This window comes from Haliotis rufescens, unplaced genomic scaffold (assembly GCF_023055435.1).
Source record: "Haliotis rufescens isolate VD_foot unplaced genomic scaffold, xgHalRufe1.0.p SCAF_5, whole genome shotgun sequence".
Lineage (NCBI taxonomy): Eukaryota > Metazoa > Mollusca > Gastropoda > Lepetellida > Haliotidae > Haliotis > Haliotis rufescens.
The window spans coordinates 29,043,482-29,067,252 of record NW_025964223.1 but is presented as its reverse complement, the minus strand read 5'-3'; the positions used below and the strand labels follow the sequence as shown (position 1 = coordinate 29,067,252).

Genomic DNA, 23,771 nt, shown 5'->3' with positions numbered 1-23,771 from the left:
CTACATGAGATGATCTCAACACATCGCTTGAGATGATCTTGTCACATCACCTACATGAGATGATCTCAACACATCACCTACATGAGATGATCTCAACACATCACCTTCATGAGATGATCTCAACACATGACCTACACGAGTTGATCTCAACACATCACCTACATGAGATGATCTCAACACATCACCTTCATGTGATGATCTCAACACATCACCTACAAAAGATGATCTCAACACATCATTTCATGAGATGATCTCAACACATCATCTTCAAGAGATGATCTCAACACATCATTTCATCAGATGATCTCAACACATCACCTACATGAGATGATCTCAACACATCACCAACAAGAGATGATCTCAACACATCACCTACAAGAGATGATCTCAACACATCACCTACAAGAGATGATCTCAACACATCACCTTCATGTGATGATCTCAACACATCATCTAGAAGAGATGATCTCAACACATCACCTACATGAGATGATCTCAACACATCACCTACAAGAGATGATCTCAACACATCACCTTCACGAGTTGATCTCAACACATCACCTACATGAGATGATCTCAACACATCACCTTCACGAGTTGATCTCAACACATCACCTTCACGAGTTGATCTCAACACATCACCTACATGAGTGGATCTCACCACATCACCTTCATGAGTTGATCTCAACACATCGCCTGAGATGATCTTGTCACATCACTTACACGAGTTAATCTCAACACATCACCTTCACGAGATGATCTCAACACATCACCTACATGAGATGATCTCAACACATCGCCTGAGATGATCTTGTCACATCACCTACACGAGATGATCTCAACACATCACCTACACGAGATGATCTCAACACATCACCTACATGAGATGATCTCAACACATCATTTCATGAGATGATCTCCACACATCACCTTCATGTGATGATCTCAACACATGACCTACACGAGATGATCTCAACACATGACCTACACGAGTTGATCTCAACACATCACCTACATGAGATGATCTCAACACATCACCTTCATGTGATGATCTCAACACATCACCTACAAGAGATGATCTCAACACATCACCTACATAAGATGATCTCAACACATCACCTACAAGAGATGATCTCAACACATCACCTACAAGAGATGATCTCAACACATCACCTTCATGAGATGATCTCAACACATGACCTACACGAGTTGATCTCAACACATCACCTACATGAGATGATCTCAACACATCACCTACATGAGATGATCTCAACACATCACCTTCATGTGATGATCTCAACACATCACCTACAAAAGATGATCTCAACACATCATTTCATGAGATGATCTCAACACATCATCTTCAAGAGATGATCTCAACACATCACCTACATGAGATGATGTCAACACATAACCTACATGAGATGATCTCAACACATCACCTTCAAGAGTTGATCTCAACACATCACCTACATGAGATGATCTCAACACATCACCTTCACGAGTTGATCTCAACACATCACCTTCACGAGTTGATCTCAACACATCACCTACATGAGATGATCTCAACACATCACCTGAGATGATCTTGTCAGTTGTCACATCACCTACACGAGATGATCTCAACACATCACCTACAAGAGATGATCTCGACACATCACCTACAAGAGATGATCTCAACACATCACCTACAAGAGATGATCTCAACACATCACCTACAAGAGATGATCTCAACACATCACCTTCATGTGATGATCTCAACACATCACCTACAAGAGATGATCTCAACACATCACCTTAACGAGTTGATCTCAACACATCACCTTCACGAGTTGATCTCAACACATCACCTACATGAGTGGATCTCAACACATCACCTTCATGAGTTGATCTCAACACATCACCTTCATGAGTTGATCTCAACACATCGCCTGAGATGATCTTGTCACATCACCTACACGAGTTAATCTCAACACATCACCTTCACGAGATGATCTCAACACATCACCTACATGAGATGATCTCAACACATCGCCTGAGATGATCTTGTCACATCACCTACACGAGATGATCTCAACACATCACCTACACGAGATGATCTCAACACATCACCTACATGAGATGATCTCAACACATCACCTACAAGAGATGATCTCAACACATCACCTAAAAGAGATGATCTCAGCACATCACCTTCATGAGATGATCTCAACACATGACCTACACGAGTTGATCTCAACACATCACCTACATGAGATGATCTCAACACATCACCTACATGAGATGATCTCAACACATCACCTTCATGTGATGATCTCAACACATCACCTACAAAAGATGATCTCAACACATCATTTCATGAGATGATCTCAACACATCACCTACATGAGATGATCTCAACACATCACCTACAAGAGATGATCTCAACACATCACCTACAAGAGATGATCTCAACACATCACCTTCATAAGATGATCTCAACACATGACCTACACGAGTTGATCTCAACACATTACCTACAAGAGATGATCTCAACACATCACCTACATGAGATGATCTCAACACATCACCTTCATGTGATGATCTCAACACATCACCTACAAAAGATGATCTCAACACATCATTTCATGAGATGATCTCAACACATCATCTTCAAGAGATGATCTCAACACATCACCTTCACGAGTTGATCTCAACACATCACCTACATGAGATGATCTCAACACATCACCTTCACGAGTTGATCTCAACACATCACCTTCACGAGTTGATCTCAACACATCACCTACATGAGATGATCTCAACACATCACCTGAGATGATCTTGTCAGTTGTCACATCACCTACACGAGATGATCTCAACACATCACCTTCATGAGATGATCTCAACACATCGCCTGAGATGATCTCAACACATCACCTACACGAGATGATCTCAACACATCACCTACACGAGATGATCTCAACACATCACCTACATGAGATGATCTCAACACATCACCTTACTGAGTTGATCTCAACACAGCATCTTCATGAGTTGATCTCAACACATCGCCTGAGATGATCTCAACACATCACCTACACAAGATGATCTCAACACATCACCTACATGAGATGATGTCAACACATAACCTACAAGAGATGATCTCAACACATCACCTTCATGAGATGATCTCAACACATGACCTACACGAGTTGATCTCAACACATCACCTACATGAGATGATCTCAACACATCACCTACATGAGATGATCTCAACACATCACCTTCATGTGATGATCTCAACACATCACCTACAAAAGATGATCTCAACACATCATTTCATGAGATGATCTCAACACATCATCTTCAAGAGATGATCTCAACACATCACCTTCATGAGATGATCTCAACACATGACCTACACGAGTTGATCTCAACACATCACCTACATGAGATGATCTCAACACATCACCTACATGAGATGATCTCAACACATCACCTTCATGTGATGATCTCAACACATCACCTACAAAAGATGATCTCAACACATCATTTCATGAGATGATCTCAACACATCATCTTCAAGAGATGATCTCAACACATCACCTACATGAGATGATGTCAACACATAACCTACATGAGATGATCTCAACACATCACCTTCAAGAGTTGATCTCAACACATCACCTACATGAGATGATCTCAACACATCACCTTCACGAGTTGATCTCAACACATCACCTTCACGAGTTGATCTCAACACATCACCTACATGAGATGATCTCAACACATCACCTGAGATGATCTTGTCAGTTGTCACATCACCTACACGAGATGATCTCAACACATCACCTACAAGAGATGATCTCGACACATCACCTACAAGAGATGATCTCAACACATCACCTACAAGAGATGATCTCAACACATCACCTACAAGAGATGATCTCAACACATCACCTTCATGTGATGATCTCAACACATCACCTACAAGAGATGATCTCAACACATCACCTTAACGAGTTGATCTCAACACATCACCTTCACGAGTTGATCTCAACACATCACCTACATGAGTGGATCTCAACACATCACCTTCATGAGTTGATCTCAACACATCACCTTCATGAGTTGATCTCAACACATCGCCTGAGATGATCTTGTCACATCACCTACACGAGTTAATCTCAACACATCACCTTCACGAGATGATCTCAACACATCACCTACATGAGATGATCTCAACACATCGCCTGAGATGATCTTGTCACATCACCTACACGAGATGATCTCAACACATCACCTACACGAGATGATCTCAACACATCACCTACATGAGATGATCTCAACACATCACCTACAAGAGATGATCTCAACACATCACCTAAAAGAGATGATCTCAGCACATCACCTTCATGAGATGATCTCAACACATGACCTACACGAGTTGATCTCAACACATCACCTACATGAGATGATCTCAACACATCACCTACATGAGATGATCTCAACACATCACCTTCATGTGATGATCTCAACACATCACCTACAAAAGATGATCTCAACACATCATTTCATGAGATGATCTCAACACATCACCTACATGAGATGATCTCAACACATCACCTACAAGAGATGATCTCAACACATCACCTACAAGAGATGATCTCAACACATCACCTTCATAAGATGATCTCAACACATGACCTACACGAGTTGATCTCAACACATTACCTACAAGAGATGATCTCAACACATCACCTACATGAGATGATCTCAACACATCACCTTCATGTGATGATCTCAACACATCACCTACAAAAGATGATCTCAACACATCATTTCATGAGATGATCTCAACACATCATCTTCAAGAGATGATCTCAACACATCACCTTCACGAGTTGATCTCAACACATCACCTACATGAGATGATCTCAACACATCACCTTCACGAGTTGATCTCAACACATCACCTTCACGAGTTGATCTCAACACATCACCTACATGAGATGATCTCAACACATCACCTGAGATGATCTTGTCAGTTGTCACATCACCTACACGAGATGATCTCAACACATCACCTTCATGAGATGATCTCAACACATCGCCTGAGATGATCTCAACACATCACCTACACGAGATGATCTCAACACATCACCTACACGAGATGATCTCAACACATCACCTACATGAGATGATCTCAACACATCACCTTACTGAGTTGATCTCAACACAGCATCTTCATGAGTTGATCTCAACACATCGCCTGAGATGATCTCAACACATCACCTACACAAGATGATCTCAACACATCACCTACATGAGATGATGTCAACACATAACCTACATGAGATGATCTAAACACATCGCCTGAGATGATCTTGTCAGTTGTCACATCACCTACACGAGATGATCTCAACACATCACCTACATGAGATGATCTAAACACATCACCTGAGATGATCTTGTCAGTTGTCACATCACCTACATGAGATGATCTCAACACATCACCTACATGAGATGATCTCAACACATCGCCTGAGATGATCTTGTCACATCACCTACACGAGATGATCTCAACACATCACCTTCACGAGTTGATCTAAACACATCACCAACATGAGATGATCTCAACACATCACCTCCACGAGTTGATCTCAACACATCACCTTCACGAGTTGATCTCAACACATCACCTACATGAGATGATCTCAACACATCGCTTGAGATGATCTTGTCACATCACCTACACGAGATGATCTCAACACATCACCTACATGAGATGATCTCAACACATCACCTTCATGAGATGATCTCAACACATGACCTACACGAGTTGATCTCAAAACATCACCTACATGAGATGATCTCAACACATCACCTACATGAGATGATCTCAACACATCACCTTCATGTGATGATCTCAACACATCACCTACATGAGATGATCTCAACACATCATTTCAAGAGATGATCTCAACACATCATCTTCAAGAGATGATCTCAACACATCATTTCATCAGATGATCTCAACACATCACCTACATGAGATGATCTCAACACATCACCAACAAGAGATGATCTCAACACATCACCTACAAGAGATGATCTCAACACATCACCTTCATGTGATGATCTCAACACATCATCTAGAAGAGATGATCTCAACACATCACCTACATGAGATGATCTCAACACATCACCTACAAGAGATGATCTCAACACATCACCTTCACGAGTTGATCTCAACACATCACCTACATGAGATGATCTCAACACATCACCTTCACGAGTTGATCTCAACACATCACCTTCACGAGTTGATCTCAACACATCACCTACATGAGTGGATCTCAACACATCACCTTCATGAGTTGATCTCAACACATCGCCTGAGATGATCTTGTCACATCACCTACACGAGTTAATCTCAACACATCACCTTCACGAGATGATCTCAACACATCATTTCATCAGATGATCTCAACACATCACCTACATGAGATGATCTCAACACATCACCAACAAGAGATGATCTCAACACAACACCTACAAGGGATGATCTCAACACATCATCTAGAAGAGATGATCTCAACACATCACCTACATGAGATGATCTCAACACATCACCTACAAGAGATGATCTCAACACATCACCTTCACGAGTTGATCTCAACACATCACCTACATGAGATGATCTCAACACATCACCTTCACGAGTTGATCTCAACACATCACCTTCATGAGTTGATCTCAACACATCGCCTGAGATGATCTTGTCACATCACCTACACGAGTTAATCTCAACACATCACCTTCACGAGATGATCTCAACACATCACCTACATGAGATGATCTCAACACATCGCCTGAGAAGATCTTGTCATATGACCTACACGAGATGATCTCAACACATCACCTACACGAGATGATCTCAACACATCACCTACATGAGATGATCTCAACACATCACCTTCATGTGATGATCTCAACACATCACCTTCACGTGATGATCTCAACACATCACCTACAAGAGATGATCTCAACACAACACCTACAAGGGATGATCTCAACACATCATCTAGAAGAGATGATCTCAACACATCACCTACATGAGATGATCTCAACACATCACCTACAAGAGATGATCTCAACACATCACCTTCACGAGTTGATCTCAACACATCACCTACATGAGATGATCTCAACACATCACCTTCACGAGTTGATCTCAACACATCACCTTCATGAGTTGATCTCAACACATCGCCTGAGATGATCTTGTCACATCACCTACACGAGTTAATCTCAACACATCACCTTCACGAGATGATCTCAACACATCACCTACATGAGATGATCTCAACACATCGCCTGAGAAGATCTTGTCATATGACCTACACGAGATGATCTCAACACATCACCTACACGAGATGATCTCAACACATCACCTACATGAGATGATCTCAACACATCACCTTCATGTGATGATCTCAACACATCACCTTCACGTGATGATCTCAACACATCACCTACAAGAGATGATCTCAACACATCATTTCATGAGATGATCTCAACACATCACCTACATAAGATGATCTCAACACATCACCTACAAGAGATGATCTCAACACATCACCTTCACGAGTTGATCTCAACACATCACCTTCACGAGTTGATCTCAACACATCACCTACATGAGTGGATCTCAACACATCACCTTCATGAGTTGATCTCAACACATCGCCTGAGATGATCTTGTCACATCACCTACACGAGTTAATCTCAACACATCACCTTCACGAGATGAACTCAACACATCACCTACATGAGATGATCTCAACACATCGCCTGAGATGATCTTGTCATATCACCTACACGAGATGATCTCAACACATCACCTACACGAGATGATCTCAACACATCACCTACATGAGATGATCTCAACACATCATTTCATGAGATGATCTCCACACATCACCTTCATGTGATGATCTCAACACATCACCTACATGAGATGATCTCAACACATGACCTACACGAGTTGATCTCAACACATCACCTACATGAGATGATCTCAACACATCACCTTCATGTGATGATCTCAACACATCACCTACAAGAGATGATCTCAACACATCATTTCATGAGATGATCTCAACACATCACCTACATGAGATGATCTCAACACATCACCTACAAGAGATGATCTCAACACATCACCTACAAGAGATGATCTCAACACATCACCTTCATGAGATGATCTCAACACATCACCTACACGAGTTGATCTCAACACATCACCTACAAGAGATGATCTCAACACATCACCTACATGTGATGATCTCAACACATCACCTACAAAAGATGATCTCAACACATCATTTCATGAGATGATCTCAACACATCATCTTCAAGAGATGATCTCAACACATAACCTACATGAGATGATGTCAACACATAACCTACATGAGATGATCTCAACACATCACCTTCACGAGTTGATCTCAACACATCACCTACATGAGATGATCTCAACACATCACCTTCACGAGTTGATCTCAACACATCACCTTCACGAGTTGATCTCAACACATCACCTCCATGAGATGATCTCAACACATCACCTGAGATGATCTTGTCAGTTGTCACATCACCTACACGAGATGATCTCAACACATCACCTTCATGAGATGATCTCAACACATCACCTGAGATGATCTCAACACATCACCTACACGAGATGATCTCAACACATCACCTTACTGAGTTGATCTCAACACAGCATCTTCATGAGTTGATCTCTACACATCGCCTGAGATGATCTCAACACATCACCTACACAAGATGATCTCAACACATCACCTACACGAGATGATCTCAACACATCACCTACATGAGATGATCTCAACACATCACCTGAGATGATCTTGTCAGTTGTCACATCACCTACACGAGATGATCTCAACACATCACCTACATGAGTTGATCTCAACACATCACCTACATGAGATGATCTCAACACATCACCTACATGAGATGATCTCAACACATCACCTTCATGTGATGATCTCAACACATCACCTACAAAAGATGATCTCAACACATCATTTCATGAGATGATCTGAACACATCATTTCATGAGATGATCTCAACACATCATCTTCAAGAGATGATCTCAACACATCATTTCATGAGATGATCTCAACACATCACCTACATGAGATGATCTCAACACATCACCTACAAGAGATGATCTCAACACATCACCTACAAGAGATGATCTCAACACATCACCTACATGAGATGATCTCAACACATCACCTACAAGAGATGATCTCAACGCATCACCTACAAGAGATGATCTCAACACATCACCTACATGAGATGATCTCAAGACATCATTTCATGAGATGATCTCAACACATCACCTTCATGTGATGATCTCAACACATCACCTACATGAGATGATCTCAACACATCACATACACGAGTTGATCTTAACACATCACCTACATGAGATGATCTCAACACATCCCCTACACGAGATGATCTCAACACATCACCTACATGAGATGATCTCAACACATCACCTTCACGAGTTGATCTCAACACATCACCAACATGAGATGATCTCAACACATCACCTTCACGAGTTGATCTCAACACATCACCTACACGAGATGATCTCAACACATCACCTACATGAGATGATCTCAACACATCATTTCATGAGATGATCTCAACACATCACCTACATAAGATGATCTCAACACATCACCTACACGAGATGATCTCAACACATCACCTTCACGAGTTGATCTCAACACATCACCAACATGAGATGATCTCAACACATCACCTTCACGAGTTGATCTCAACACATCACCTTACACGAGATGATCTCAACACATCACCTACAGGAGATGATCTCAACTAATCATTTCATGAGATGATCTCAACACATCACCTACATAAGATGATCTCAACACATCACCTACACGAGATGATCTCAACACATCACCTACATGAGATGATCTCAACACATCACCTTCACGAGATGATCTCAACACATCACCTACAAGAGATGATCTCAACACATCACCTTCACGAGTTGATCTCAACACATCACCTACATAAGATGATCTCAACACATCACCTACATGAGATGATCTCAACATATCACCTACATGAGATGATCACACATTACCTTCACGAGTTGATCTCATTACATCACCTACATGAGATGATCTCAACACATCACCTTCACAAGATGATCTCAACACATCACCTACACGAGATGATCTCAACAAATCACCTACATGAGATGATCTCCACACATCACCTTCACGAGTTGATCTCAACACATCTACGTTATCTACAGCAGGGCAACATTGATGAATTGCCACGGGCGTGTCATCCACATGTAACGCCACGTCAGCAAGACAACCATTTTCAATTATTGCATCTACGGAAACGATACCAATCTGTCACATTTAAAAGGTCGGACAATTTCTGGGTTAAGACTCATTGGGTTGAGGGATCACAACATCAGGCCCCGGGGTCCAGCGATACGCCCAATGTTGCTTCCACGTCACCGCCAGGCACGTCTATCTCGGTGTAGACAGCATCTGAGGTTCAGAAGACAAGACTGGGACAGTATACTGTTCACAGATGAGTCCGGTTTCATCTGGACAGTTCTGATGGTCGTGCAGGGTTCTACAAGCGTCCAGGAGAACGTTTTAGTTTGGGAATGGAAGTGAAATGGTATGTGGTAGCATCACAACTCATGGAAGAACACAACTCATCACTGTTAATGGCAATTTCAATGACGTAGGCAACCGGGGCGACATCGTTCGAGATCATGTTACACTCTTTGTTCAAATGCAGGGACGTAACGTCACGTTGCAGCAGGATAATGACCGTCCACATATTGCACGTGTTGTAACAAACATTTTGAGGCAGCTTATACATTGCTGTACAGCTATGGTCGTTGTTTCTCCAGACATTTCCATAGAACATGTCAGGGATGACATGAATAGACGCATACGACAGGACAAGAACCAATCGGTAGCGGGGGCAAGAGGTCGGTTCCGGGGCAGATATTGAAACCCATTCATTGTATCTTCACCAAACCTGGAACATAGATATTAGATAGGTCTAGTGTTGAACTGTTGCATTTAGATAATTGGGATTTTGAAGAAAACAACACGTTTTTCGTGTTTTCATGGCAACAAGTTTCATATATTTAAAGGGCACTGATCTAAAGCAATTCCCCGGGACTGGTTGTTTTTTCCCTCGTGGGTACCCGGGTGTTGCAGCAGAAATCTGGACCAGTTTGCGACCTGTGCTGCGCCATTCGTAAGCGCATTTGTCACTTTGATTGACAGTACGTATGGTCACACAATCTCATTAAAATCAGATCTTAGTTCTTGCTAATATAATATATTATATATATAATATACACCAATTATTTTTTTAAAATTGTTTTTATTCATTCCAGAGGGTACATAGTCATCGTATCATAAGAGGCATCAATTACATGTTAATTATAATGAGAAAAATGTACAGGAAGTGATATGACAGTAGGTTCACCTTTCATACTTTGTAAAATTGTAAGAGATATAGATCAAGGAAGCTAATTCGTCTGCGTTATGGTTTTCTCCATTAAACTCCATTTTTTAGTGAAAGAAATAATTGTTCCGTTTCTTTTTGCAAGGAACAATTCGACATGGTAAATATCTTTCAGTATATTTCTGTATGACTTAAAATATGGTTTTACTCCTTTAATATGTGTAACGTAAATGTGTCGTTTTGCCAATATCAATAAGTGATTTAATAAGATGTTGTTTATATCTCCAAAATAGATATCTTGTTTTGTAATGAAAACATGACCGAAAATAACGTTTATGAAAGAATTAAATTCGTCCCAGAATTCTTAAACACAAGAACATTCTAAATATACATGAGCGATGTTTTCACTGTCTGAATTGCAAAATGAACAAAGGTTGTTGTCAACCAAGTTCATCATTAACAATTCCTTTTTGGTGTATATAATTTTGTGTAGAAATTTGAATTTGAATTCTAATAATTTTGTATCAATTGTAGATTTTCTATATTGTAAAAATACATATTTCCAATTAATTTCATTGTTCAATTCTTGTTCTCACTTCTTACAAATTTCTGGAAAGTTAGATGATGAAATGAAGTCGTCATAAAATATCCTAGAACCTTTGCTTGTCTTAAGTAAATCAAGCCATGGAGAAGAAATGTTTAGTTGCATTGTGTTTAGATTATTTGAATCATGCACAAGATCTTTCCATGGCTTCGGGATGTTTAAAAGCAAACGGTTATAGTCCAATAAAGTACCTTTTATACCATACATTATTTTCAGCTCAGGGAATGGAATAAAGCCGTTCGAGTCACATAAATCCTTTATATGGCAAATACCCCTTGTATACCAATTTCTAATAATGAAATCCGGAAATTACATTTATGATTGTACCACAATGGTTGCATTAAAATTTCATTAACATCGTTTTCGTTTATTCAGTGCGTTTTTATGTATTTGTTCCAAGCGTCTAATGTGTCTTTCCAAAATGGGTTTGTGATATTGAAGTGTTTTTTTAATATTAGCACCCAAACGGAAGATATCTTGTAAGGGAAAGCCTGAAAGAGGGTAGCTGTTTGGTTTGGAAATATATCGTTTGATACACGATACCTTAAGTGAGTAAATAAACATTGGTAAATCAACCATTCTAAGGCCACCATCTTTTCGAACTAGGTTTACTCTTTTTATTTTGTCTTTCTTTCCATTCCATATGAAATTGAAAAAAATGCTGTTTAATTCTTTTATAAATTCTTTTGGAGGGATTTGGTAAAGCAGTTAATATATGAACTATACTTGACTAAGCCAAGGTTTTTATTACGGTTATTTTCCCTATTAATGTCAAGTTGCGTTTCCGCCAGTTTGAAATAATTCTTCTAATTGTTTCTAGTCTTCTTCTAGTGTTGATAACCCAAAGGTTTATCAAATCAGCGTTTAGTTTAATTCCAAGTACATCGAAATCTGCGTTGTGCCAGTCCAATGTCAAATCGGGACATAATGTGAGTGAACTCCCTGCCATTGAGCCTATCCATACAGCTTTAGTTTTGTCTGTGTTTATTTTTTAGCCAGACATTCTATAGAACTTACTCAGTGTATTTACTGCTTCATTTAGAGACGTTGCTGGGCCATCTAAAAATAGTTCGGTGTCATCGGCATATTGACATATTACGTGCTCACTTTCTCCAAGGACTATACCTTTTATATTTGTATTTTTTCTTATCATTATGCCTAGTATTTCTGCGACGAAAAGAAACAAGTATGGGGAAATCGGATCTCCATGTCTACATCCTCTCTCGTTGCTGAAAAAAAAGAAAGACAAGTGACCGTTTTGTATGACACAAGAAGTAGAGTTTGAGATCAGGATATTTACCCATGTTTGCATATAAGTTCCAAAACCAAATTTATCTAAAACCTTCACTATGAATCGCTTAGAAACTCTGTCAAAGGCTTTTTCGAAATCAATTAATATTAATAGGCCTTTCTTCTTTAATCTTTTTGTTTCGAAGATGATGTCATATAGGAGTCTAATGTTTTCGCTTATACACCTACCTGGTATAAATCCTGTCTGTTTATCGTTGATAAGGAGATCCAGTGTCTTTTTTATCCTATTTGTTATACAAGTGCTAATAATCTTATATAAAGCATTTAAAAGAGAAATGGGCTCCATTTTTTTAAGAAACGTCTAATTTTTATTAACCCTAGAATCGTTTAAAATGTTCTAGAAAATAAGCAATCACGAACGCCGAAGCGAACTTTCCGCCATATTGGATAGTGTTTACAAAGTCACGTTTCACGTATGCCGGTTATGAGACGCCTATAACATCACATATGTTTCACACACAGCTGCGATACATACATCCCTGAATTACGCGTACATTTCGGCATCAACTGACAACTTGTTTTGGTCACAAATATAAACAAGCGAAATAAATCTAGTTTGAAAACGAACGCTGGTGTCATCACGGACTTGTATGGGTCCGTGGTGTCATAGAGGAAAATCGATTTTCTTTATTGTTAACGTCCTTTCGTGCTCACTGACGTTCTTTCGTACACATTGTTCTTTCTTTTCTTATGCCGTTTTTTCATAACATTTGACTATTAATATTGTGTACTTTTGACCTTCATTTCAACTTTTTATTTTTTAACCGGCGTCTCATTGTTTTGTATTTTGACCTTTATTAGTAACATTTAGTTCTTTATTCGTAATATTTGACCTTTATTGTGTACTTTTGTCCTTTTTTTTAACTTTGTATTTTTTAACCGAATGGCCGCCCATAGTAATATTCATAGATCACGGTTAACATACGTGTTCAAAAATGCGTAAAACAAATATCGCCTCCAAGTTTATTTAGCTGTCCTTGCAGATGGTAGCCCATTCTGTTATCACGCTCAGGCGCGTTAGCGAGCCAGTGGTGTCAGACGGCCGAGAAAAACCAAGGATATTAGCGCCCTAATCAATGGATCAATGACTTTTTCCTGTAGTGTTATATATTATGTAAGGGTACAGCCACTGTAGCCCATACTCTCAACACCACTGTCACCTCTAAGTCATGGATCAGCTCCACATTGCTATGTTCGTGGGAAGCTGAACTCCGTGCAAGTGAAAGCTAGGCTATGTGCTATATATATAATAGTTGAGTTTGTTGTCTTTGTTTTTGTGTGTTGGCTTTTCTTGTTGAGTCCCTTGTGATTATCTTGTGTGACCGTTTCACGATGGGTTGTGGACGGTTTGACTTTTTGTCTCTGGCCGTTTTGACTTGATGTTTTGAGGCAATTTTGACATGAGGCTATTTTGACTTGGCTCAGTATTATATATGGTTCCTTCCGGTTCACAGTTATGGGGCGACAAAGCTCCTTCCCAGCGCGTTACACCTTCGCCTCTCGATATCATGACGTAGAGCGTATCGCTGTGAGGAGCGTGAGGGGAGGTCACTCCAAATTGTTTTTTTCTGTGGACTTGAAAAATGAATCCTAAATTTCAGACAGAATATAAACAAAATCGCCCCAAGGGCAATATATCGAAAGGTCACAAGGGGAAATTCAAGAAGCAGCATTACACACGAAAGCCAAGACTAGCGGATGTTACCGACAGTGAGATCGCCGAGTTGAAATCTCGGTATAAGTTTGTAAGTCGAGCTGCAACACGTGGTCAGGCCGCACTGGGGTGCTTGAGAGTAGCAATTAGTGGTTTTGTTAGAAACAAATGGCTTTAGAACAGTTATATTATTTATGTACTGCTGCTTGTTTACTATCAGACATCTAGTGGTCGCTAGTGTGACTTTTAGGTCGGGGAAAACTTCAGTCGGTGTACAGCGTTGTTTCATTTTGCAAGGCATGCGCGTTTCTTTTGCAGAATGCAGCTGTTTTATTTCCTTTTGTGGTCCTATTTGAGGTTGTTAACCATGTCATTCATGGATAAAATATTGACTTTGGCGAACGAACTAGTGTTTTCTACAGAAAAACACTTATTCCTCATAAAAAAAACCCGAAAAACATCTATGAATAATTACATTTTAGACAATTTCTGCATTTCTCAATATTGTAATAAAGAAACCGAAACATTATTATCAATAGGCCTAATGACTTTTTTGTGTCATACATAATTTACAATCCCACTGCACTTCTGGTCAGCTTCATGATGAAAAACTCTTGGCACCTCACTGGGTCGGATGCCTGCAGCAAAACCTGCCTGGTCCTACACATTACAGCATACCATCAGAATTGCACGAGAGGAGATATCCTCATGAATGCTGCCATAACATCCCCACTACCGAAAACCACAAATAAGTGCCAAAATCAGCTAAAAATATTGATGACAGTTGTCAAAAACAAGCTTGGAAAGTTTTTATGAATGTTAAGTCTAGAAACATGTTCAGCAGCCATATTACTGGTAAGAAATACAAGTGCTATACACACCTCAGCTGTAAGAGTCTACCTACTCAACTGTTCAAAATGTGGTAAACAATATGTACCGGTAGGAGAAACAAACATTCATTCTACCTACAATTCAGGACCACTTGTGCTGACATCTGCCACAATAGAGACAAAACTGTCGCTAACCTCTCCAAGGCATCCAGACGCTTAACTAGAGACCTGCAATATGAGATCATACATCTTTAATCAGAACCCGAGTCAGAACAGTGCACAGACTTTTTTCGTATTATTTCTGAAGTATTCAGAATTTAAAGTTTTACTAACTTTGATTTAAGCAAATGCACATCTTTTAATTATTCAAATAAGGTATTGTACAATCTCTGGTATCATATTCACATATATGTTAATCACTGTTAGGAATAAGAAATGTTTTCCATCATTATCTCATCAGTCAATGGATGCAACCAATTTCGAAAAATATACATCCCCACTTGCTTATCCATAACACTATTTACTAGTTGTGCTGCTTTTGTCAACTAGTTTATCATGTAACAAATGTTTCATTTGGGATAACGCTTTCTTAGTAAAGTACAGATTCTAGTACGTTTTGTGGGGTTGAGTCCCGTCCGGGATTCGAACCAACACTGCCCGAGTGAGGCACCTAGTCGCCAGCACACAAAGTCAGCGATCTTACCCACTCAGCCACTGAGGCTTCCACAAACATGAAAGTCAAACAACTGGTAGTCTAGATCACATACTTTGTGTACCCCTCTGACAAGTGTAAATTGACACGGCTCCCATGGCTGAAATGCCATTTAGTAAGTTGTCAAATGTAACAAATGTTATATTTAGGATAACACTTTCTGAGTAAAGTAGAAATTCTAGCCACACTCAGCCACCAAGGTTTCCACCAAAATGAAAGTCCCAAAGTCTAGTTTAGTTTAGTTTATCATGCCAGTAATACCACAGCAGCTACAGATAGATTTAAATACTAATGAGGTCGGCACAGACTGCTGATCAGTGATATTAGGTTAGGACAGAAACATGTATCCTTGTGGTAAAACAACTACTTGTAATCCAGGGTAAGTTGAACCAACTCACCAAACACGCTTGAGATAAATAGGCAGTGCACAGAAGTTGGGCAAACATATTTGGTTTCTAACAGGTAGAGAGGGTGTAAGCATGTTGTGCACGTGCAGGTCATGACAATGAAATTGACTACTCTCACGTGCACACACGTGTCGCTAATAAGACTATTAAGAGGTTGGTGTGACAAGTCAATTCCAGAATTGTTAGCTGAGACATGCACATATCCATCATTCTACTTGTTGCGGACCACCCACTACCCCTTTCTTCACAATGGTACACACCAATGGGCGGAACTCATGCGTAGTCATACAAGGTTAATTGTCAGGTCACAATTTAACTGTACAGTACAAAAGCTAGATATTAGGACTGGCTTTATACATGGTACATTCATTCTACACTGACTTTGAACATGTTGAATTGGTCTCATGTTTAGTCTGTATCCTAAATGTCTTGCTTCAGATTCTTGTGGTGTTGAAGAGTTTGTGTTTGCAGAAACATACAACACAGCAATATACAGAAAGCAGATTGTGTGATTCACTCATCTTGTTGGTATTGCTATGATGGTGTAAGCTTTCATAAGATGGATGCTGTTGTCAGTTTTGTTGTATTTAACAGTCACACGTTTGATTGTTTTTGATTTAAGATTGTTCCTGGAAATATTGAGACCTTTGCTGATCTGCCATTGTGTGAAAGGACACTGAAAGGTAAGCCCAACTAGAGGTGTAAGTAACAATGGATCCAGTTTGTTGGACTGTCAGTCACACCTGACAGGGTCTATATAGGATTTCTCAAAGGTGGAAAATTGATCCCAAGTCTACAGTAAAAGTTGGCTTAGCTTCCCAGTTGAGGTTTGTTATTACTTTTAAATGCCCCTGAACTAAGGACAACATGTTTTTTCCAATATGCAAAAGCATTGAGTTGAAAGTACTACATAATTCCAATAACAAATACTGTGCCAAACCAATTTAACATAAATACAGTTAGGTATAGTTATAAACAACTCAATGGACTACTAATATTGTTTGTTATAACCATAGTTTGTTAAAAGCATTTCGACTGTCAGAGTTCTTGGTTCAAGTCACGTTTCCTCACTCTGGTCGTCGCATTTTATAGACATAATATACCGATTTCAAAGGCTGTAGCCTAATCACTGTTTTACTGTTATTAATTGAGGGTGTCATTCGAGGAGTGTCAGTTTGTAAGCCAGTTAATAACTTGCCTTCAATTGTTTATTGCCGCTTTGAACAGCAGCGCTTGGCCATGGATATTTTCATAGGCTGATTGGTGACTCGTAACAGTTTGTTATTAAAATACCGGTAATCATTGTTGTTGATAGAGTACATACATGACCACAAAGTGAGTTCGCTATGTCCATTATTTCGTTATGAGTGTGTGTGTTATATCATCAATGTTATATGATAAAATATACAGCAAATGGCCGGGAACAAAAGAAAAGTTTGTTGTATATCTGTCAGTTCATTGTAAGCATGTTTGTTATAAACATAGTTTACTGTACTGTTTATGATGTATTTTGATTTTTAAATTTTTCATTTTTTTCACTGCAAGTGCAACATGTTCTCTGATTACCATGCTTCGTGTAGGCATTAAACAACAATCTACGTTAGGTACATGTACATTGTCACAACAATCATAATTAGATTTCAACAGGAATATCATGTCCTTGCACTCTGTGTTATTTAGCACATTCAAAGCATCGACTACAAGAGAATAGTTTGGATTTGTTCATAATGTTGAAATATGTTTATTGTTGAAACATAAGTTACATCATCTTCTGATTTTCTTTCCTGTCAAATAGAGCCTGGATCAAGTCCAAAACCAAATTGGAAATCTATTTTGCACTTGTGATACCTTGTAATGTATGATGATGACAGTATTTGAGTGATGTTCACCCAATGTACATCCCTGCTTTAGGTTTGGATCACGCCAAGTATACATCCCCCACAGAAATCCAGCGGGAATCCATCGGCCTCGCCCTCCAAGGACTGGACATCTTAGGGGCAGCCCAGACAGGATCAGGGAAAACCTTGGCATTTCTCCTACCTGTAAGTTGCATGCTCTTTACATCTGTAGTACTAGTAGTCCAGCAGAATATCTCCCACCTGTAAGTTGCATGCTCTTCACATCTGTAGTACTAGTAGTCCAGCAGAATATCTCCTACCTGTAAGTTGCATGCTCTTTACATCTGTAGTACTAGTAGTCCAGCAGAATATCTCCCACCTGTGAGTTGCATGCTCTTCACATCTGTAGTACTTGTAGTCCAGCAGAATATATCCCACCTGTAAGTTGCATGCTCTTTACATCTGTAGTACTTGTAGTCCAGCAGAATATCTCCTACCTGTAAGTTGCATGCTCTTTACATCTGTAGTACTTGTAGTCCAGCAGAATATCTCCCACCTGTAAGTTGCATGCTCTTTACATCTGTAGTACTTGTAGTCCAGCAGAATATCTCCCACCTGTAAGTTGCATGCTCTTTACATCTGTAGTACTTGTAGTCCAGCAGAATATCTCCTACCTGTAAGTTGCATGCTCTTTACATCTGTAGTACTTGTAGTCCAGCAGAATATCTCCCACCTGTAAGTTGCATGCTCTTTACATCTGTAGTACTTGTAGTCCAGCAGAATATCTCCTACCTGTAAGTTGCATGCTCTTTACATCTGTAGTACTTGTAGTCCAGCAGAATATCTCCCACCTGTAAGTTGCATGCTCTTTACATCTGTAGTACTTGTAGTCCAGCAGAATATCTCCCACCTGTAAGTTGCATGCTCTTCACATCTGTAGTACTAGTAGTCCAGCAGAATATCTCCTACCTGTAAGTTGCATGCTCTTCACATCTGTAGTACTAGTAGTCCAGCAGAATATCTCCTACCTGTAAGTTGCATGCTTTTCACATCTGTAGTACTAGTAGTCCAGCAGAATATCTCCTACCTGTAAGTTGCATGCTCTTCACATCTGTAGTACTTGTAGTCCAGCAGAATATCTCCTACCTGTAAGTTGCATGCTCTTTACATCTGTAGTACTTGTAGTCCAGCAGAATATCTCCCACCTGTAAGTTGCATGCTCTTTACATCTGTAGTACTTGTAGTCCAGCAGAATATCTCCCACCTGTAAGTTGCATGCTCTTTACATCTGTAGTACTTGTAGTCCAGCAGAATATCTCCCACCTGTAAGTTGCATGCTCTTTACATCTGTAGTACTTGTAGTCCAGCAGAATATCTCTCACCTGTAAGTTGCATGCTCTTTACATCTGTAGTACTTGTAGTCCAGCAGAATATCTCCCACCTGTAAGTTGCATGCTCTTCACATCTGTAGTACTTGTAGTCCAGCAGAATATCTCCCACCTGTAAGTTGCATGCTCTTCACATCTGTAGTACTTGTATATCTGGACAACAGTACTTTCTGTGCATTTTTGACGCTCATCAAGGTCTCATGAAAGTACTATGTAACTGGATCCAACGACACAACAAAATTTGGTGTTTGCAAAACATGAACTACAGTAATGAAATGAAAGCAGAACCAGCTGGCCCCATGTGTCCCGACAGACAGACTTTTAGAGTCAACTTGACAGCTGGTCTTCTGTTTAAATGGTATTTGTACTGACTGAGCCAAAAATATACTGACAAGTGACAAAAGGCCCCAAATTTAACGACTGCTGTTTTGTAACAACCCCTTACAAGACCCTCATACTAGAGGTTTCTGTGCCCCACATTTATTTTCATTATACATGTAATATGCATGACAGTGTTGACATCAAACTACTGTGAACAGCCGACCTCTTGTGCATTTTGCATAAATGACTTTGCTGAAGGGATGTTCTGTTTGAAAGTGTTGGAGTGCCTGTATAGACAGAGGTGACTCTGATGGAGGGATGTTCTGTTTGAAAGTGTTGGAGTGCCTGTATAGACAGAGATGACTCTGATGGAGGGATGTTCTGTTTGTAGGTGTTGGAGTGTCTGTATAGACAGAGGTGACTCTGATGGAGGGATGTTCTGTTTGTAGGTGTTGGAGTGTCTGTATAGACAGAGGTGACTCTGATGGAGGGATGTTCTGTTTGAAAGTGTTGGAGTGTCTGTATAGACAGAGATGACTCTGATGGAGGGATGTTCTGTTTGTAGGTGTTGGAGTGTCTGTATAGACAGAGGTGACTCTGATGGAGGGATGTTCTGTTTGTAGGTGTTGGAGTGCCTGTATAGACAGAGATGACTCTGATGGAGGGATGTTCTGTTTGTAGGTGTTGGAGTGTCTGTATAGACAGAGGTGACTCTGATGGAGGGATGTTCTGTTTGTAGGTGTTGGAGTGTCTGTATAGACAGAGATGACTCTGATGGAGGGATGTTCTGTTTGTAGGTGTTGGAGTGTCTGTATAGACAGAGGTGACTCTGATGGAGGGATGTTCTGTTTGTAGGTGTTGGAGTGTCCGTATAGACAGAAGTGACTCTGATGGAGGGATGTTCTGTTTGTAGGTGTTGGAGTGCCTGTATAGACAGAGATGACTCTGATGGAGGGATGTTCTGTTTGTAGGTGTTGGAGTGTCTGTATAGACAGAGGTGACTCTGATGGAGGGATGTTCTGTTTGTAGGTGTTGGAGTGCCTGTATAGACAGAGGTGACTCTGATGGAGGGATGTTCTGTTTGTAGGTGTTGGAGTGTCTGTATAGACAGAGGTGACTCTGATGGAGGTATGTTCTGTTTGTAGGTGTTGGAGTGCCTGTATAGACAGAGATGACTCTGATGGAGGGATGTTCTGTTTGTAGGTGTTGGAGTGCCTGTATAGACAGAGATGACTCTGATGGAGGGATGTTCTGTTTGTAGGTGTTGGAGTGTCTGTATAGACAGAGGTGACTCTGATGGAGGGATGTTCTGTTTGTAGGTGTTGGAGTGCCTGTATAGACAGAGGTGACTCTGATGGAGGGATGTTCTGTTTGTAGGTGTTGGAGTGCCTGTATAGACAGAGATGACTCTGATGGAGGGATGTTCTGTTTGTAGGTGTTGGAGTGTCTGTATAGACAGAGGTGACTCTGATGGAGGGATGTTCTGTTTGTAGGTGTTGGAGTGTCTGTATAGACAGAGGTGACTCTGATGGAGGGATGTTCTGTTTGTAGGTGTTGGAGTGTCTGTATAGACAGAGGTGACTCTGATGGAGGGATGTTCTGTTTGTAGGTGTTGGAGTGTCTGTATAGACAGAGGTGACTCTGATGGAGGGATGTTCTGTTTGTAGGTGTTGGAGTGCCTGTACAGACAGAAATGGAGTTCCATGGATGGGATGGGAGCCTTGATTATCTCCCCTACACGGGAGCTGGCATACCAGACTTTCGAGGTGCTCCGGAAGATTGGCAAGTTACATGACTTCTCAGCTGGTCTTGTTATTGGTGGCAAGGTAAGGGAGATAGTTTGTTCACATATGTTCCAGATATTGAAGCTATGTTTTGCTTAATCAACTGTGAATCTTTTTAGTGTCAGAGAAATTGTAAAGTTTATTCAGGTTTTAAAACTCATCTCAAATTGAAACTTGCAGTATCATGAGTTTCACACATATTTCCCATCATATTTTACATTTCAATATTATACATGGACATGATAGAGTGTGCATGATTGAGAGAATATGTTTGCATGCAGCAATGAAACAATCAAGTCGATGATTGTGTTGGAGAGGTGTGTCCTTTGATTGTCATGCATGTGGGGCACTCTTGTGTCCCAGTCATTGAAGGTGCCACGAGTAGTCCGGATGTGAGTTGCCACGAGTAGTCTGGATGTGAGTTGCCACTAGTACACAGCGAGCGAGATGCAACACAAGTAGTCTGGATGTGAGTTGCCACTAGTATGCAGCGTGCGAGTTGCCACAAGTAGTCTGGATGTTAGTTGCCGCTAGTACACAGCGTGTGAGTTGCCACGAGTAGTCTGGATGTGAGTTGCCACTAGTACACAGCGTGTGAGTAGCCACAAGAAGTCTGGATGTGAGTTGCCGCTAGTCCACAGCGTGTGAGTTGCCACGAGTAGTCTGGATGTTAGTTGCCGCTAGTACACAGCGTGTGAGTTGCCACGAGTAGTCTGAATGTTAGTTGCCGCAAGTACACAGCGTGTGAGTGGCACGAGTAGTCTGGATGTGAGTTGCCACTAGTACACAGCGTGCGCGTTGCCACGAGTAGTCTGGATGATAGTTGCCACAAGTAGTCTGGATGTTAGTTAGCACTAGTACACAGCATGTGAGTTGCCAAGAGTAGTCTGGATGTGAGTTGCCAAGAGTAGTCTGGATGTGAGTTGCCATGAGTAGTCTGGATGTGAGTTGCCAAGAGTAGTCTGGATGTGAGTAGCCATGAGTAGTCTGGATGTTAGTTGCCACTAGTACACAGCGTGTGAGTTGCCATGAGTAGTCTGGATGTGAGTAGCCACGAGTAGTCTGGATGTGAGTAGCCACGAGTAGTCTGGATGTGAGTAGCCACTAGTACACAGCGTGTGAGTTGCCATGAGTAGTCTGGATGTTAGTTGCCGCTAGTACACAGCGCGTAAGTTGCCATGAGTAGTCTGGATGTGAGTAGCCACGAGTAGTCTGGATGTGAGTAGCCACTAGTACACAGTGTGTGAGTTGCCACGAGTAGTCTGGATTTGAGTTGCCACTAGTACACAGCGTGTGAGTTGCCACGAGTAGTCTGGATGTGAGTTGCCACGAGTAGTCTGGATGTGAGTTGCCACTAGTA

General features: G+C 40.6%; 1 protein-coding gene across 2 annotated transcripts in view; it reads left to right on the top strand.

Moving 5' to 3' along the window:
* Positions 1-14,948: 14,948 nt before the first annotated feature.
* Positions 14,949-23,771, top strand: part of LOC124116892 (probable ATP-dependent RNA helicase DDX10) — a 90,209-nt gene continuing 81,386 nt past the window's right edge. Inside the window, exons 1-4 of one of the 2 annotated variants that reach the window (XM_048383814.1) lie at positions 14,949-15,222; positions 17,703-17,763; positions 18,992-19,122; positions 22,295-22,453. In XM_048383814.1, coding sequence (XP_048239771.1) covers positions 15,061-15,222; positions 17,703-17,763; positions 18,992-19,122; positions 22,295-22,453 — 513 coding nt within the window. In that variant the 5' untranslated portion in view covers positions 14,949-15,060. The remainder of the gene's footprint in view (positions 15,223-17,702; positions 17,764-18,991; positions 19,123-22,294; positions 22,454-23,771) is intronic. The other variant, XM_048383813.1, reaches the window with a different exon arrangement.